This window comes from Salpingoeca rosetta (assembly GCF_000188695.1).
Source record: "Salpingoeca rosetta unplaced genomic scaffold supercont1.15, whole genome shotgun sequence".
Taxonomy (NCBI): Eukaryota; class Choanoflagellata; order Craspedida; family Salpingoecidae; genus Salpingoeca; species Salpingoeca rosetta.
Genome location: NW_004754919.1, coordinates 849,588 through 867,087, shown reverse-complemented (window position 1 = coordinate 867,087; position 17,500 = coordinate 849,588). Strand labels below are relative to the sequence as shown.

General features: G+C 56.4%; 6 protein-coding genes across 6 annotated transcripts in view; 2 read left to right on the top strand and 4 right to left on the bottom strand.

The window, feature by feature from the left end:
• PTSG_05990 (uncharacterized protein) overlaps window positions 1-46 on the top strand; it is a 3,013-nt gene extending 2,967 nt beyond the window's left edge. The window contains exon 8 of the mRNA XM_004992826.1: window positions 1-46. This exon is cut by the window's left edge and continues 361 nt beyond it. The gene's annotated coding sequence lies outside the window, so the exon portion shown is untranslated.
• PTSG_12376 (NADH dehydrogenase flavoprotein 1) overlaps window positions 1-3,794 on the bottom strand; it is a 3,830-nt gene extending 36 nt beyond the window's left edge. The window contains exons 1-8 of the mRNA XM_004992825.1: window positions 3,673-3,794; window positions 3,157-3,321; window positions 2,767-2,967; window positions 2,387-2,533; window positions 2,102-2,206; window positions 1,610-1,801; window positions 1,002-1,322; window positions 1-730 (exon numbers count right to left, since the gene is read on the bottom strand). The exon at window positions 1-730 is cut by the window's left edge and continues 36 nt beyond it. Of these exons, the coding sequence (XP_004992882.1) occupies window positions 470-730; window positions 1,002-1,322; window positions 1,610-1,801; window positions 2,102-2,206; window positions 2,387-2,533; window positions 2,767-2,967; window positions 3,157-3,321 (1,392 nt within the window). The 5' untranslated portion in view covers window positions 3,673-3,794 and the 3' untranslated portion in view covers window positions 1-469. The remainder of the gene's footprint in view (window positions 731-1,001; window positions 1,323-1,609; window positions 1,802-2,101; window positions 2,207-2,386; window positions 2,534-2,766; window positions 2,968-3,156; window positions 3,322-3,672) is intronic.
• A 182-nt stretch (window positions 3,795-3,976) lies between these two features.
• On the bottom strand, window positions 3,977-7,386 carry PTSG_12375 (uncharacterized protein; the record flags this gene model as incomplete). Its single annotated transcript, XM_004992824.1, has 8 exons — window positions 3,977-4,587; window positions 4,793-4,894; window positions 5,150-5,389; window positions 5,671-5,741; window positions 5,914-6,040; window positions 6,406-6,557; window positions 6,774-6,813; window positions 6,955-7,386. 8 exons carry the CDS (start codon window positions 7,384-7,386, stop codon window positions 4,204-4,206), a joined length of 1,548 nt encoding a protein of 515 aa, XP_004992881.1. The 3' UTR covers window positions 3,977-4,203.
• Window positions 7,387-7,520: 134 nt separating this feature from the next.
• Window positions 7,521-13,062, bottom strand: PTSG_05988 (TKL protein kinase). Its single transcript, XM_004992823.1, has 3 exons — window positions 9,298-13,062; window positions 8,277-8,893; window positions 7,521-8,051 (listed from the first exon to the last, which is right to left on the bottom strand). Exons 1-3 carry the CDS (start codon window positions 13,026-13,028, stop codon window positions 7,882-7,884), a joined length of 4,518 nt encoding a protein of 1,505 aa, XP_004992880.1. The 5' UTR covers window positions 13,029-13,062; the 3' UTR covers window positions 7,521-7,881.
• A 387-nt stretch (window positions 13,063-13,449) lies between these two features.
• Window positions 13,450-14,987, top strand: PTSG_05987 (uncharacterized protein; the record flags this gene model as incomplete). Its single annotated transcript, XM_004992822.1, has 2 exons — window positions 13,450-13,673; window positions 13,853-14,987. The coding sequence occupies 2 exons, from the start codon at window positions 13,450-13,452 to the stop codon at window positions 14,985-14,987; spliced, it is 1,359 nt and encodes a 452-aa protein (XP_004992879.1).
• Window positions 14,988-15,498: 511 nt separating this feature from the next.
• Window positions 15,499-17,500, bottom strand: part of PTSG_05986 (uncharacterized protein) — a 2,023-nt gene continuing 21 nt past the window's right edge. The window contains exons 1-2 of the mRNA XM_004992821.1: window positions 17,154-17,500; window positions 15,499-16,715 (exon numbers count right to left, since the gene is read on the bottom strand). The exon at window positions 17,154-17,500 is cut by the window's right edge and continues 21 nt beyond it. Coding sequence (XP_004992878.1) covers window positions 15,966-16,715; window positions 17,154-17,357 — 954 coding nt within the window. The 5' untranslated portion in view covers window positions 17,358-17,500 and the 3' untranslated portion in view covers window positions 15,499-15,965. The remainder of the gene's footprint in view (window positions 16,716-17,153) is intronic.

Here is a 17,500-nt window from a genome sequence, read left to right as displayed (position 1 = left end):
CACACGCACCCCGCCACACAAGCAGGAAAGCTACGCCATACACGAGACACACATACACGCAACACCGCCATCACGAAATGACTGCACCGCATTATGAAGGACGTTCGATGAAACAACAACCACAGCACAACAACAAATGCACACGCATACGCACGCACGCACACACACACATAAAACCTGGCGATCCTCACACACGCTTTCAAACTCGGCAAGACACACAAATGGGGCGATTGGAGGAAGGGACACAAGTCGAATTGCGAAAGCAAAGGAGCAGTGAAAAACTGACTTCAACCCGCACCACGTGCATGCATCACCACAATCAGTCCCTCAAAGCACACCAAACCATGACATCCGCACCCATGCGTGTGCACCCAAATTGTCACCATCGCACCCACCAACCCGAATCAGCACCGCCATCATTCACCAGCCACCACCACCACCACCACGACCACGACTACGATCACGGAGCTCAGGCGGTGGCGGCGTCGAGGATGGCGTCGGCCTTGGACTTGTTGTACGCGTCAATGCGCGCCTCAATCTCCGGGCGGAAGTGGCGGATGAGGCCCTGCACCGGCCACGCAGCAGCATCGCCCAGCGCACAGATGGTGTGGCCCTCAATCTGCCGCGTCAGCTCGTACAGCATGTCAATCTCCTCCTTGTCGGCGTCGCCGCGCACAAACCGGTGCATCACCTTCGCCAGCCACGTCGTGCCCTCACGGCAGGGGGTGCACTGCACGCACACGTGGTATTATTGCGGGAAGTTGAAGTGGGGTGGTGGGGAGAAGGTGAGATGGGCAGGTGTTGGGACGTCATGTGACATGCGTATAGAATAAGCAGGTGAAGAAATGCACATGAAATAACTTCCACTCGCAGACACAGACACACAGAAACACACCGACACACACCGACACACACAGACACACAGACACACAGATACATGCGCACACACACAGATACATGCGCACACATACAGACACACGCGCACACACACAAATACACACCTGTCCGCAGCTCTCGTGGACGTAGAAGTCGCTGAGGCGGGCGATGCAGTCAATAATGTCCTGGCTCTTGTCCATCACAATGACGGCAGCCGTGCCCAAGCCAGACTTCTCCGCTGCAAGCGCATCAAAGTCCATCAGCACGTCGTCGCAAATGTGCTTGGGCAGCACGGGCACGGACGAGCCACCAGGGATGACACCAAGCAGGTTGTCCCAGCCGCCAGTCACGCCGCCGCAGTGCTTGTCAATGAGCTCGCGAAGCGTGATGGACATGGACTCCTCAACCACGCACGGGTTGTTCACGTTTCCAGAGATGGCAAACAGCTGCAGTCGTGGCATGGTGAAAGCGCAGGAGGGATGCCGTGAGATTGGTGGTCAAGGAACAACGCACAACAAAGACAGTGTCACATCCAACTCAGCCCCACACCATCTCGTCCTCAATGATTACCATGAATTACTCGCCACAACCACACACACACACACGCACACACGCACACAACCACACACACACGCACACACACAAACAACCACGCACACACCCACACACACATGCACAACCACAAACATCCACAACCACGCACACAACCACAAACATACACAACCACGCGCACCTTTGTTCCCTCGTTGCGCTTGCGACCAAAGCCTGCAAACCAGTCACCGCCGCGGCGCAGGATGGTGGGGGCGACGGCAACCGTCTCCACGTTGGCAACGGTGGTCGGGCAGCCAAAGAGACCAACGTTTGCAGGGAATGGCGGCTTCAGGCGTGGCTTGCCCGTCTTGCCCTCAAGACTCTCAATCAGCGCCTGTAGTTGGGGGGGGGGGTGAGACATAGGTGCATGCGAGTACGTTAGAAAGGTAAAAAGGACATGATCATGAACGTATGGGAATGCGCAGGTGGTGTGAATGTGGAAGAATTGGGTAAGTCGTTGAAACAGTGCTTCCCAACGCGCGCACACACACGCACACACACGCGCGCGCGCGCATATATTCACTCGTTAAAGTAATTCACAGCGACGACCCAGACCTCACTGCCACGGCAACTGCCACGTCATGCCCCCATGTGGCCAACAGAGTCCCCGATAGAGCACACAACAAGCACGCACCGTCTCCTCGCCGCAAATGTATGCGCCAGCACCGCGGAAGAGGTAGACGTCAAAGTCATAGCCGCTGCCGCACGCGTTCTTGCCAATCAGACCCGCATCGTACGCCTGCAGTCGTGCGGCGAAGAACGGAAGAGAGCGAAGCACGCACAAAGGAGAAGGAAGAGTGAGTGCAGTGCATGATGATGAGCGTGATGAGATGCAGAGATTTTACGTGTGGGGTCGCGCATGGAAGGGGCAATGTCGGGCTGTTGGATACATACGCAAGCCATACACAGGGCTGCATACCTCGTTGATGGCGACCTGCAGGTTGCTTGCCTCCTGGAAGAACTCGCCACGGATGTAGATGTATGCCGCACGCGCGTTCATGGCGCGGCCGGCCACCAGGCAGCCCTCAATCAGCATGTGTGGATCATGGCGCATAATCTCGCGATCCTGCATGTGTGTGTGTATGTGTGTGTGTATGTATGTGTGTGTGGAGGGATGAGCGCTCACATTGAGCACATGGAGAAATAGCGCTAACGAATGCGCAAGAATCAACACAAACACAACCAACAACACACGACAATCACCTCAAAAACCAAACGCACCCCTGCACCGGAAACGCACACACACGCACGCAACCCCCCGCCCCAAAACACACACACACACACACACACACGACAGACCTTGCATGTGCCAGGCTCGCCCTCATCTGCGTTGACGACGAGGTACTTTGGTCGGTCATCTGTGGCACCCTTCATGAAAGACCACTTGAGGCCAGAGGGGAATCCAGCACCGCCGCGACCGCGCAGGCCGGACTTCTTCACTTCCTCAAGGATGAAGTCATCACCCTTGAGCACAATGTCCTTCGTCTTGTACCATGTGCCCTGCACAACAACCAGGCAACAGCAGCACCCGTGTAGCGTGAGCACCGGTCTGCTGTCAACACACCCGTGGAGCCAACCACGGAATTGTACACGTGCACGCATGCATAAAGCTCGGTGCTAGTGTCGCTGACAATGCCCCCCATCACCACACGGCTTGCCTTCTCTCCTCCCTTGCGTTTACACACTTACCCGCTTCATGGCGCCCTTGAGGCCCCAGTCGTGCTTGCCATACAGGTTCTGGAAGATGCGGTCGGAGTCCTGCAGGGTGGACGAGCTGCGGGCTGCTGTGCTCACGCATGCCGCCAGCCGTGTTGCCTGGGCTGCGGCCCGCCGTGTGGAGTGCAATGACAGCATCTGCGAGGGGGTAGATGGCAGAGCAGATGGGTGTGGCAGGGCACGTAACAATCAAGCAAATGCAGACAACAAGAGCGCGGACAACAAGGAAAAAAAAATGAAGACATATGAGTGTGAGTGTGAGTGTTAGCCGTGGATGTGAGTGTTAGCCGTGGGTGTGAGCGTGATAGGATGATGGCTGTCGCAACAGCAACAGCAACAAAAAAGCGATACGTATTGTTGTCGTGTGTGGTGATATGCGATGAACAGGCAACACGTATCACCAACCATCCAGTCCCTCCTCACGACCCAACGCACAAGCCCAACGGTGCCGAGCCCAGCCACCTCCACCAACAACAACTTGCGCCTGACCTCTGTTTGTCTCCGCTGCAGGTGTGAGCAGTGTTGTGTTGGGAGAAGAGACGGTGCAGCAATCAAGAATGGGTTGGTTGGTTGGTTCTGTGGTGCTGGTTCTGTGGTGCCGCAAGAACAAGTGGTCAGCCGTCAATTTTGACACCCTAAAATCAGGATGTAATTCAGGCAAACTATCGTTTATGGTGTTCACTAATGTGGTGGTTTGCTGCTGTGCTGCATGCATGGTGTGGACAGGTGCTGTTAGACACACACATACACACACACACACACACACACACACACACACACACACACACACACACACCGCACGAACACACACACACACACATACACGCACAAGCGCAAACACACACATACACACACAAGCGCAAACACACACAGGCTGGCCTGTTGAGACAAGCTAATGTAACGCGAGCATGTCGAAGAAAAAGTAACAAAAAAGAAAGAAAGAAAGAACCGATGTGGATTCACTATCACTATCAATCAACGACGCCACAAGAACATGGCGTCATCGAATCCTATCACGACTCATGCATGCATGCCATTGGCCCTGTTGACACCCACATGGTGGTGGTGGTCGTGGTCGTGGTGATGGTGGTGGTGGTGATGACCGTGGTGATGACTGTCGGTTGACTTTGCCTCACGCGCTGCCTGCTCCTGTTGCTCCTGCTGTTGTCTGCGCTTCGTCTTGCGGGAATGCTGCACGTCAACGCGAATGAAGAACACGGTGCCGATCAACAGGATCAGCGCCTGGATATACACCTGCGCCAGTGACGCGTTGTGGCCGTGCATGGGCAGCTGCGTGCCCAAAAAGAACCCAAGGGCAGACCCCAGGTTTTGGAAAATCTGGAACACCGTAAACGCCTTGACAGCTGTCGCTCCTTTGGTCAACTTGCCCAACAGGGCGTACACCTATTGTGCGTGGGTGCAAAGGGCACGGGTGTATGCGTGTGTGTTGGGGGGTGGTGGTTCAGGGAAGGAGAGAGGGACAGAGGAGGGCCCGTATGTGAGGTTGTGCCAGAGGTCGAGCAAACACGTAACCAAACAACACGCACATGCACAAGAAAGTCCACATGCGCACGCGCACGTTCATGCACACACGCACAACCACACTTGCCTGTGTGTTGAGACAGCTGTCACCCACGCCAAAGGCAAAGGCAGAGACGTAAGCCATCCATGATGCGCCCTTCCAGAGTGGGCGGGTTCCCGGTGGATCGAGCTGCAGCGGGAGGAAGCAGGAGCGAGGGAGATTCAGGTTATGGAAACGTGAAAACGGTTGGCAGTGACGTGATTGATGTGATGTGCGTTACGCTTGGTTGCTCACGTGCAAGAACAAAGGACACGCATGTAGCTGCTCACAAGCACACAATAACACGCACAACCATACCACACACACACACACACACACACACACACACACACACACACGCACACACACACACACACAACTCATGTACACACAACAAACACACACGTGGATGAATGAGACGAGGGTGAGGCCCGCTGCGTAGACGACAGCGCCAACGCCGAGCATGAGGGAGCAGCCGAGGCGATCAGACAGGCGGTTGGTGAACAGGCTGCCCGCAATCTCGCCAACGCCGGCAAAGCACAGCACAAGCCCGATGACAGATGCATCCAGCAGCTGCGGGAATTCGCCACTCCAGAACGCAAGCTCGAGCCCCGTGAAGAGAAACATGTACAGCAGCAGCAGCATCTGCAAAGCACGTGGGGACGTGCGTGCGTGCGTATGTGTATGTGTATGTGTATGTGTATGTGTATGTGTGTGTGTGCGTGCGTATGTGTATGTGTATGTGCGTGCGTGCGTGCGTGTGTGTGTGTGTGTGTGTGTGTGTGTGTGTGTGTGTGTGTGTGTGTGTGTGTGTGTGTGTGTGTGTGTGTGCGTGGATGTGTTTGCCCATGTTGCATGTGTAGGGAGCGAGCGGCGCATGGTGGGTGCAAGCACAGAACGCCACAAGCATGCGATTGTGTGCGAACCTCATTCGTTTGCAATATGACGAGCGTGGCCTTCACATCCTCCCATACAGTCCTCTTTTCTTCGAGAAGCGCTGCACATGTCAGTGTGTGTGTGCGTGTGTGTGTGTGTGTGTGTGTGCACATTGTGCGTGAGGTACAGCAGCAATCCCTTCAAACACAATCACACACACGCACACACACACACATACAATCACACACAAGCGTGCACACGCACGCATACACAGGCACATATACAGGCTGTACCTTCGGAGTTTTGATGGTGGTATTGGGTGCTGAATTTGGAGGTTGGCTTGATGAAGCAGAAGATGATGACGGCCAGCCCACCAATCGCCGTCAGGGCAAGAAACAGCGCTGTAGACCCACCAAGGTTCTGATGTCAAGTGTTGGCGAACAACAGGAAGCAGGTGCGGGTTGGGAAAGGAGAGGTCGGATGGGATGGGTCAGAGTGCGGTCGTGGGGAGGTTGAGGTGGAAAAAGCATGGGCAGCATGGACAGCACGTGGCGCCATAATTGAGACAAACGCGACACGTGTTTGCACGGGCGAACAGGTGCATGTGACAGCGAATGGTGAGGCGAGAGGAGTCACCACGCACACACATGCACAAAAAACTTGTCTCGAAGCGCCACACGCCATCACACACCATCAAACACCATCAAATACCATCAAATACCACACACACACACACACACACACACACACACACACACACACACACACACACACAAGCCACTCACATCGAAGATAAAGTAGGCGCCAATGTTGCCGATGACATTGGAAAACTGGAAGATGCCCCAGAATATGCCGTTGTTCCGACCCACGGTGTCCGTTGTGCTCGCCTTTGTAATGTATGGGCCCACCGCAATCCACAAGATCGCAGCTCCAAACCCTGCAAGCACATGTGTGTGTGTGTGTATGTGTGTGTGTGTGTGTATGTGTGTGTGTGTGTGTGTGTGTGTGTGAATGATTACATTACACCTACTTCACGCGAAGCACATGCGTAATAAGCAACCAGGCAAGCAGACAGGTGGCCAAGAAGAATCGGATTCGAATGGTGGCAGACGTCACCACAAACGACGAGAAAACAAAAGATGTCAAGGCGCACCAATCACCACAGATGCCGCCTTCACCAACGCGGGGATGACCTGCACATCAACACACGAGCATGGAATGAGGCGATTGCCGTTTGCAGCTGTGCAACTCCAGCAGCAAATGATGCACGCATGCACCAACACAAACACCAACACCAACACCAACAACACCATGGCACATCAACATGCACGCACCTTGATGAGAGACCCCATGAAGAGAATGTATGTGGATGAACCAAGGACCATGGTCCACTTCTCGCCCAGCCGTTGCACTATTGGGGGTCCCGTGAAACAGAAGAACGGCACGCTGATGTACAGGATCGCCAGGGACTGGTTACCGAGGCCGTTTGGCAGCAGCGACGTGGTGTAGTTCTGCAGCGAGTTGTATGCCAGAAACAGCACGAAGAAGGCCAGGCTCACCGCATACACCTGCGACGGTGTGCGTGGGCTACCGCTCGTACTGCTCGCCGAGGAAGAGGACAGCAAAGGCTGCTGCTCGTCCGAGGCAGCATTGTATCTTCCCTCGCCACCACCACTGTCACTACCACCACCTTCGCCGCGCTCGGCCCTGTCCTCCTCACGGCGGCGATCACGGCGGCGATCGCTGTTGTCACAAGCCTCCATCATAAAGGGCAAAACAAACAAACGGTTAGCGACACCACAAAAAATCAGCGTGGCTGTAGCCGGACTGCGCGTTCAGCTGCTGTTTGAGGGTGTTTGTATGACCTCTTGGTTGCTCTCTTCCGGTTTGCAGTGGTGTAGTGGCGTGAGGGTTTTAAGAAAGGACAGATGGCTCTCTTCGGAACCATTTGGTGATGGAATTTGCATTGGTGTTGTGAGCAGCGATGTTCGCGACACGCCCCCGAGCAAGACAGAAGAAGAGTAACGTAGAGCAGCAACAAGGTCACATCACATAACCAGGCGCAAGCGTGCGCATGAGAAGCAAGCGGAGCAAGATCATGGTGGATGTTGCTGGTGCGTGTGCTTGTGCGTGAACGGAGCACAAAGAACCCGAAAAAGAAAAAGGGGCCCAACAACAACGAACGAAAAAACAAGACCTGAAACAAAGAAGCGCAACGTCACACATCATCCCACCGCCACACACGAACAAAAGTAAGCACTTCAAACAGCAGAAGCAGAAGAAGCAGAAGAAGGAGGTTGTGTGCTGCGGAGCTTCTTTTCCAGCTCCTGGAATGTGGGACGGTCCTTTGGTGTCTGCGCCATGCACGCCGCGGCCATGTCACGGAACCATGCTGGCGCCGACGACGATCCTGGCGAGGCCTCTGAATCGTCTGTGGCGCGTGTGCACGTCGTTGTGTGGTGAAAACAAGGTAGAGGGGTGGATGAGCGCACACAGAGGCACACACACACACACACACACACACACACGCACACACACGCACACACACACACACACGCACACACACACACACACGCGCGCGCACACACACACACACACACACACACACACACACACACACACAACACCCAAACCAACACACCCCCCAACCACACACCTGGGAAGCGAAGGCGCTTGCCATCCTCGAGCAGCTGCTTGATGGTGGGGAACAAAGGACCGTCAAAGGTGTCGCCGTACTCTTGGGCAATAATGTCCGGCTGCTGCTGCGTCACAATCTCCCACAGCACAACGCCAAAGCTGAACACGTCCGCCTTCTGCCCATATTCGCGCCCATACAGGGCCTCAGGTGCCATGTACATGGGCGTGCCCACGCCAGCCGTCATGCTCAGGTGCATCGTCTTTGAGCCAACGGCCCACGAGTACCGGAGCTCGTGTCCCTCGCGATCCGTCGGCCACCGCGTCTCGCTCGTGTCGCCGCGATCGCTGCCGGCCACATCATCCGCACCATCATCGTCGTAGTCGTCATGGTTGTCAAAGTCGTTGGTGTTGGTGTTGGAGCGGAGCAGGGTGCCTGCAGGCATTGGACGCTGCTTCTTCTTCTTCTTCCTCCACAGGGACTGCTGGCGCTTCGTGCTGCGACCAGACTTGCCCTTGGAGCTCCGCTGGCTGCCTCCGTGCCTGTCGTGGCGCTTCAGGCGTTGGCGGATGGACCCGAAGTCCGTAATCTTTCCACGCAGCGCGCTCGACACCAGCACGTTGCCGCTCTTCAAGTCTCTGCACGTGGAAATAAGGGGGGGGGGCATAGGAGGGAACATTCAAAAGGCGCATGCAAGGAAGTGTCATTGTAAACGAGGAGGGAAGGAGAGGAGTTGATAGCGATCAGTCGTGAGTTGAAATGAAAGGATGATGTCACGAGTGAACAAGAGCAAGAGTATTTCACTTGTGGGAGACTCAAGAACCACAGGTTGTGAGCACAAAGTTTGGACGTGCACACATACACGCACGCACGCACGCGTACATACACATTCACGTACATACATGCACACTCACGTACATACATGCACACTCACGTACATACATTCACACACATACACACATACACATACACGCAAACACAAACACACAAAGACGCATACACGCACGCACGCACGCAAGCACGCACGCACATTCTCACACACCTGTGGACTTGGTAGAGGGAGTGGATAAACGCCATGCCGCAGGCAATGTCGCCTGCCAGCCGCTGCTTCAGGTCCCACGCCGTCAAAGCACCATCCGCATGCACGGCAACGTCGTCATCTACCCGGTGCACATCGACCCAGCCTCCGCCAGCATCGTCATCTTGCAGTCCGCCTACGCCACCGCCATGCTGCATCTGCTGCTGCTGCTGTTGCTGACGGCGCTGGTCCAGCCACTCGTCCAAGTCCCTTTCAAGCAGGTCGGTCAGCGATCCGAGGGCGACAAACTCCAGCACCAGGAAGGGCGAGTTGCTGGGGTCCTTGCCAGCACCAAAAAAGCGAACCAGGTGCGGGTGCCGTGTCCGCTGCAGGAATTCCACCTCCTTTTCAAACTCCTGCATCGTCGTCTCGTCAAACAGCAGCACCTCTTGCTTCATCACCTTGACCGCCACCCTCACCGTGTCCCAGCGCCCCTCCCACACGTCGCCAAACGCGCCCGTGCAGATGTGGCGCCGCATCTCCAGCTCGCCGTACTCGATCTCCCACCCCTTCTTCAGCGCCATCACCTCCGCGTCTCGCTCCACCAGCAGTTTCTCCTTCAGCGCGTTGTCCGTCTGCAGGCGTCGCTGCCGCTTGTATGTCCGGTAAATGACGAGCAAAATCACTTGAAGCGCAATTACGCCTGCCAGCGTGCCCAGCACCGCTGCTGTGTTGTCACGCTCGATCACACGGCAGCGTCCACCGCGATGCTCATACCCTTGCGAGCACTGGCACATGTAGAAGTAGCCCAGCTCTTGGAAGCGAATGTGCCGAATTTGCCCTGATTGCCGAATGCGAAGGTCAAGGAACTGAAGTTGGCAAGTGATGGGTGCATTCGCGAGTTGCAGCAAGCCAACCGATGTTCGGCCAACCAAGCGGGCAAAGTCATCATTTATCTGTTGTCCGTCTCCTCCCAGCACCACAACGCTCGAAACCACATCCTCAACCACACCTGGCTGGTCAAGCTGTGCATTGTCGCTCAGGTCCAGCACATCCACACGACTGGTTAACAAACACTGCGACAGCAGTTGTTGCAAGCGCGCTTCGTCGCTTAAATCTCGGGTATGCCAGTTGCGTGCAACAACCGTGCGTGTTCCCAGCGACGTGCACAGTCCACGGAACAGCGGCACCCGTGTGCCACTGATGTCCAGCACCTCTGCTGACGGCACCTGCAGCTGCTGCAGACGTGGACACCCGGACACGTTGAGCTGCTGCACACCGCCGACACTGCTCACGCTCTGCAGGTGCAGGTTGTCTTGGAGGAAGACGGCGTCGTAGGCGACGCCATCGCACAGGCGCACGTGCGTGAAACCGGTGTCAAACAACTCAAAGCGGGTGACGGTGTCCGAGAGAAAGAAACAGATGTCAGTCAAAGACAAGGTGGTCTCGTCCATGCCGCTCCAGCCAAGGGACAGCTCCCGCAGCGCAAATCCAACCCTGCCTTTAAGTATGCTGAACAATGGGCCAGCATCGATATTTCGCACGTCCACAGCACTCAGTCGATTCAAGTCCTGAAGGTTGCTGATGCTGCTCAGGCTCAAAGTGGCCGGGGGCGCATCTTTGGCGGCTGCAATTTCCAGCCGGTGCAAACGAGGCAGTTGGAGGAAGGGCGTGGCGTCCAGGTGTGGAATGCGGTGGTTGGTCCAGTCCAGTTCGTCAAGTTGAGAATAAAGAGATACATCTGGCTGAACCCTGAGGGGGTTGTTGCTCAGGCGCAGGGAGAGGAGGGACGGAAGTTTCCTTGCTGGGAACTTTGTGAGAAGATTGTCAGTTAGGGATAGCTGCCGTAGTCGCGTCATATTGCGCAGCGCATCGTCCGGAATGGACAAGATACTGTTGAAGCTGGCATCCACAATAGCCAGCTGCGCATGGTCATGCAGCGAAGACAAAACAGTTGAAGTCAGGACGTTGTGCCCAACGAGGAAAATGATCAAATTCGGGGCAGATGGAATAATGGATGGATGGATGAGCGTCAGGCGGTTGTGGGTCAGCTGGATACGGAACAACTGATGGCGTGTTCCAGTCCAGAGGCGATCAACCCGACGCAGGGCATTGTTATCGAAATCAAACCGTTTCAACTGGTACGAGTTGGAGAATATGCCCTCTGGGAGGTGGGTCAGCTTGTTGTTGCTGATGCGGATGTCAGCAAGCGCAGTTGTGTTCTGAAACACACTGGGTGGCAATCTTTGTAGATTGCAGTTGTTCATGAACAGCGAACGCAGGCTCCTTTGGGACGCAAATGTTTTCTCTGCAAGTGCGTTGAGGGGGTTGGTATTCAGATGCAAGATTCGCAGCGTCGTAAGTGGCGATAGCACACGCTCCGACAGTTGCGTAAGATCGTTCTCGATCAAGTTCAGAGTTGTAAGCCGTGTCTTTCCAGCAAATGCACCATCTTCAATCGCGCTGATGTGGTTGTCGCGCAGCTGCAGAAGGACTAGATGATTCAGCCCAAACAGAGTGCTGTTTGTGACGGCCGTTAACTGGTTGTCTCGAAAATCAAATGTGTGGACGATGTGCATGTTACGAAACGTGTTATCTGCGATGTTGCGAATGTTCATGCGCTGCAGGCGCAGTTCTTGCAGAAACACTCCCGGTCGGAACGTTGGTTCAACATCGCTGCACGTTTGGGCGAGGTGAATTACATGGCCATCCGAGATGCGAATGTTACGAACATTCCGCAAGGGGTTGAAGATGTTGAGACATAGCGTGGGCGTGTTGAGACCAGTCAGCCTGAAGTTGACCGCATTGCCCCAAGTGCCGCTGTCGAGCAGCCACACCAAATCCTCCAAGTACACCAGCCCGCTTACAACGAGAGTTCGTGGCTTCCAAGTGTCCGTCTGTTGTAGTACATACTCTGCGGCGACAGCCCTGTCGAAGTCGGGGTCAGGCTGTGTTATGAGGGCGCCCAGCTCCTCAACAGCATCCACAATAACTTCCAACGTACTCGTGGGAACAGCGGTGGGAGGCGAGCTGCAGTTGAGAGCAAGCAGGCTGGACAACGTGCACACGGCGTGGTCCACATCCTCTTCGTTCCGGCGGGTCCTGGACTGCAACCGTCCACGCGGAGCAGCTGATCGCTGGTGTTTCTGGACGCCAGGTGGTGGCCGTGACAGCGGAGGATCTGCTGCGGATTCACCGAAGAAGTCACCGTTGCTTGGCGTTCTTAGCGTTGGCACGTCCGCAGCAAGCGGCGTTCCTTGGTGCGCTGGCTGTGTTTTCACAGGATGAAGCCGATCTGAGTCAACTCCTCCACTGCCGCTGTCACAGAAGAAGGTGAGTGCACGTTGCAGCGCGGTGGCAGTTGCTTGCGGTTGGGGTGGGTCAGACGCCCCGTCGCCTGTCCTGTTGCCGCTCTTGTCGTCGACGTCAGTACCAGTCGTGTTGTGAACGTGGGGTGCACGGTGAACGAGTTGCAGCAGTTGTTGCAGCTCAGCCTTGGCCTCCCGGCACAGCGTGCTGTGCGCAGAACAGCCAACGTGCAAGATTGATGCAGCAGATGATGCGATCGCGTCGCTGTCCGCAGAAGAATCGGGTGAGCACAACGCTTCAGCTTCTTCTTCTTCGGCGGAGGCGAGGCGTTTTGGTGGTTGTGTCATTGACGCAACGCTGCCAAGCGTGCGTGAGGCTTGCGCATGGGCACAGCCAAGCGCAGATGCTATCGCCAGCACCAGCGCAATCGCCAGCAGCCCTCGCATGCCCCCAGAATGACAGACGGACAAGCAAAGCAAGCAGGACAAGGAGACAAGGAGGAAGGGTGTGAGGAGGACAGGGGTGTGTGCTAGAGGAGGAGAGTGACAGGCGTTTGTTGTTGTTGGGTGGCGCTTTCTTGTGGTGGTTGTGGAGGATTGGTGAATGGTTTCAACCACTTTTCAGCAACCAGCGATGAAAAACAACAACACGAACACCAGCAACGGTCGCTTGTTGTGGGCTGTTGTGGTGGGTGTGGTAGGGTGTGGGTTGCTGGTTGCCAGTGGCAGCGCGAGGGCGCAAGAGCAAGGGCACGGCGATGTTGATGATGCTGTGGCGGTGGCGGTGGCGGCAGCGGCTGTGGAGTCGGACGCTGGATGGCCAGCGTCGACAAGGAGCAGGGGAGGGCCTGCTGTAGCGGCACCGTCCATGCACGGTGGCGTGCGGTTCTTCGTGTACCCGCTTCGCAACACGTCGAAGCTTGCCGCCATCAATGCGGAGATCTTGGACCGCAACCGAGGGTGGGTGTACAACGAATGGAACCAGCACAACCAGTACATCCCCGAGCACGTGTTTCATGAGAACTTGCTGCATGCCGCACACAGCCCTCTCTTCACCACGGATCCGGCAAATGCCACCCATTTTCTCCTCCCGTACGTCACGGGCAGTGTGTGTCTGCGTGCGTGCGTCTGTGTGTGTCTGCGTGCGTGTTTGTTTGTGTTAAGAATGCCATCGCTCTGTCCCCCTCCCCGCTTGTCCCCCAGCACACTCACCACCACCACCATCTTCACCACCACCACCTAACCCTCCCCCCCCCCACACACACCCTCAGGTTCTATGGGCGCATTGGCATGTACGAGGGCGACCTGCTGCCGCGGCTGCAGGACGCGCTGCTGTCTGAGCTGGCATCGAGCCCGTGGTTTCAGCGGTCTCGCGGGAGCGACCATATCCTGGTGTGGTCGTCGCAGCGGCCACTTGAGCGGCTGCTGGGCCCCACGCTGCTGCGCCTCCTGCGCGCCAACAGCCGCGTGCGCTTCCTCGCTGTTGAGGACGACGACCCGCGGCCGGGCGTCCTCCGATTCATCCGCGGTCGCGACATCAAGATCCCGCCATATGTGCCGGCGGCCGTGGCCGCGCTGGCAGAAAACGTCACCCTGCAACAACAGCAACAACAACAACAAAAACAACAACAACAACAACAGCAGCAAACGTATGAACAAGGGCAACAAGAGCAGCAGCAGCAACAACAGCAGTACAGCACCACGTGGGCCATGAGCAACCCGCGAGTGATCAGCAGGAAGGGGCAAGCACGGAGCGCTCAACACTCCAACCCCAACACCAGTAGCACCAGCAGCAGCAACACCCGTAGCAGCACGAACAGCAATCGCATGGGAAATGGTGTGCGTGCACCGCAGACGTCAGCGCGTGCCCGAGACACGTTTCTCTTCTTCGCAGGGACGCTGTCCAACAACCGCGTGCGAACGGTGCTGAAGAAGGCGGTGGAGGGCCACCCGCACTGCGTGATTCACGATGCGCAGGTGAAGATGATGCAGGACAAGAATCCCCGCTCCTCCCACTCACTGCTGGTGCGTCAGGTTGTGCGCGACACGCTTGCGGAGATGGCCACGTCGGAGTTCTGCCTGTGCCCGCGTGGCCTCACAGCTGGCACGCGGCGCATATTCGAGGCTGTCCTCGTGGGCTGCATCCCCGTGATTGTGTCTGACGGGTACACGTGGCCCTTTCCGCACCTTGCGGCGGAACTGGACGCCGCGTCCGTGCGCGTGCCGGAGAAGGACGCTGCACGTGTTCTCGACATTCTTGGGCACGTTTCGCGACGCGAGCGGGTGGCGAAGCGCGTGCGTCTTGCGCACCTCGCACACAACGTCACCTACCACTTGCCGGCCCCACAGCCTGGCGATGCATTCTACAACATCATTCGCGCAATAGCGGACACGCAGCAGCACTGACGTGTACGTGAGTGTTGCGGATGTCCATACATGTGTGTATGTACGTGAGTGCTGTGTATGTACGTGCATGTGTGTATGTACGTGAGTGCTGTGTATGTACGTGCCTGTGCATGAAGCGTACATCCACCACGCTCATTTCTTGGGTGCTTCTCGCTTTAACTTATCCCACTTGAGTCAATGATGATTCTTTCTCCTGCTCCTCTTGCTTTACTTTGTCTTCTTCCTTCGTTGTCTCTGCGCGCATGTCCTCTCAGCCTGCTACTGTCTTTGTCCTGTCGGTTTTCTCACTAGCTTCTGTCAACTGCACCTTAATAATTCGTCATGTTCCCCCGCCTCCTTGTTGTGTTTCCACGAGGAGGTTTCGTGTTCGTCCTGTGTGTGTGTGTGTGTGTGTGTGTGTGTGTGTGTGTGTGTGTGTGTACGTGTGTGTGTGTACGTGTGTGTGTCCACTCCCCCTCCTCACACACACACGCAGTGTCGATATCTATGCTAATACACGTGCGTGCTGCTGTGTTTGTGTGTCTCTATCTGCGGGAGCTTCCAAGTCGTTTAAGCGGTGATGGCGGGACACAGGCGACGCTCACAAGCGAACGAGCGTTGTTGATGATGGTGGATGTGAAGCAAGAGGAGCCAAGGAAGTGGAGGTGGTGGAGAAAAGCTGAAGGCTACAGCAGCAGGCGCAAACGACGCAGCGTCAAGGCGATCAATGTGACAAAGAGAACCGACAAATGGCTACAAGAAGCAAGCGAGCAAGCAAGCTGCCGAAACAAGCACGGCTGTGGGTGGGGAAGGGGGCTGCGCGTCTCCAAAGAGCAAAAGATTGACGCACACTAACGCACACACGCACACACACACACACACACACACAAAACACACGCACACACACACACACACGCAGACATAAACAGACAGACAGACACATGTACACGCACACACACACACACATAACACCCACACACACACACACACGCAATCACACTACGAGAAGAAGGATAGAAAGTCTGGGTTGATCAGGAGAAGGACGTGGAAGACGGGAACAAAGGTGTTGTAGAGGACAAGACGTGTCGGGGTGGGCGCAACCTTGGTGAGCCACTGGATCAGGCGAATGCGGCCGGTAAAGTACTGCAGTGCCAGGTCCGCAACAACACGCGCGCAGATGTACGTGGTCATGTGCGTGTACTCCGGGTGGATGGCGTCGAAGAGGAGGATGTACCTGCTCTCGTCAGCGCCGTTGAACGCCGTGTGCCAGTGCGCGTCGCAGAACCCAAAGGCCTGCCCCTCGCGCCAGGGGCGGATATCACTCGACACCTTGAAGTAGCAGTCCTCCGTCTTGTTCTTGGGCACCTTTAGGCCCAGGTGCACGCGGGCGATGGCGTTGGTGTTGCCCTGGTGCGCCTTCACCACGCCGCGCGCCTCGAGGTGGTTGAACGACACGCCGACAACGGGCACGGGGAGGTCTCGCAGAACCTTGCACGTCTTTGGGAAGTGCTGCATGATGGCGCGATCCTCGAGCCCCCACGCCTTGAGGCCGAGCGTCTTCCACGCGCCGGCCTTGTTGACGAGGTCTGGGCGGAAGTAGGGCACAAAGGGGACGGGCATGGTGCGCAGGAAGGCCTGCAGCTCGTCGCGGATCTCCTCCCAGTGCTGCTCGAGCTGCCCGAGCCACGGCAGCTGGGCGCGCGGGTAGAAGCGCGGGTCCTCAAACGAATACGGCGTCGTCATCTTGGTCTGTGGGTCGGTGATGTGGGTTGGCAGAACGACAAGGGTTGCAGGGGGTTTAGAAACAGGTGCGTGGAAACACACACACACACACACACACACACACAGGCACAGGCAAATGTAGACACACACACACACACAGAGACAGACACACACAGAGACAAACACACACAGAGACAGACACACACACACAGGCACAGGCAAATGTAGACACACACACAGGCCCAGGCGAATGTAGACACACGGACATACACACACTCTCTCTCTCTTACACTCACGCACACACATACAGACACACACACACAGACACACACAGAGACACACACACACACACACACAGATACGCACGCACGCACACACATACACACACACAGACACAGACACACACACACACACACACAGACACAGACACAAACACACACACACACACACACACACCAAACACACCTTTCCGTAGGAGATGAAGGAGAACCAGGGAGCGGGGCGGCAGACGATGGCGGCAACAGTGTGGTAGGCCATGACGGTGCATGCGCCAGCACCAACCACGATGCCCGCCCACTTGAGGCCAGTCCTCACCGCATCTGGCACCTCCACTGGCGGCAGGTCCAGTGACAGCGGCACCCGCAACGATCCCAATGACAGCTCACTCATGGCTTGCACAGGCGGTGGTGCGTATCGTGTTCAACAGCAGCGACAGCGACAGTGAGGGGGTGTGGTGGTCTGCGCTTCTGCACACTTCGCTTGCTTGCTTGTTCTTCCCTCTCCTTCTTCTCTCGTTGTGCGTCTTGTGTGTG

Excerpts from the sequence above, each read along its gene's own strand:
- PTSG_05988 (XM_004992823.1), bottom strand. The coding sequence starts at position 13,028 with ATGCGAGGGCTGCTGGCGATTGCGCTGGTGCTGGCGATAGCATCTGCG. Across the intron at positions 8,894-9,297 it reads TCCCTCTACCAAGTCCACAG|AGACTTGAAGAGCGGCAACG; the intron begins GTGTGTGAGAAT and ends TTCCACGTGCAG. Across the intron at positions 8,052-8,276 it reads CAAGCGCCTTCGCTTCCCAG|ACGATTCAGAGGCCTCGCCA; the intron begins GTGTGTGGTTGG and ends CACGCGCCACAG.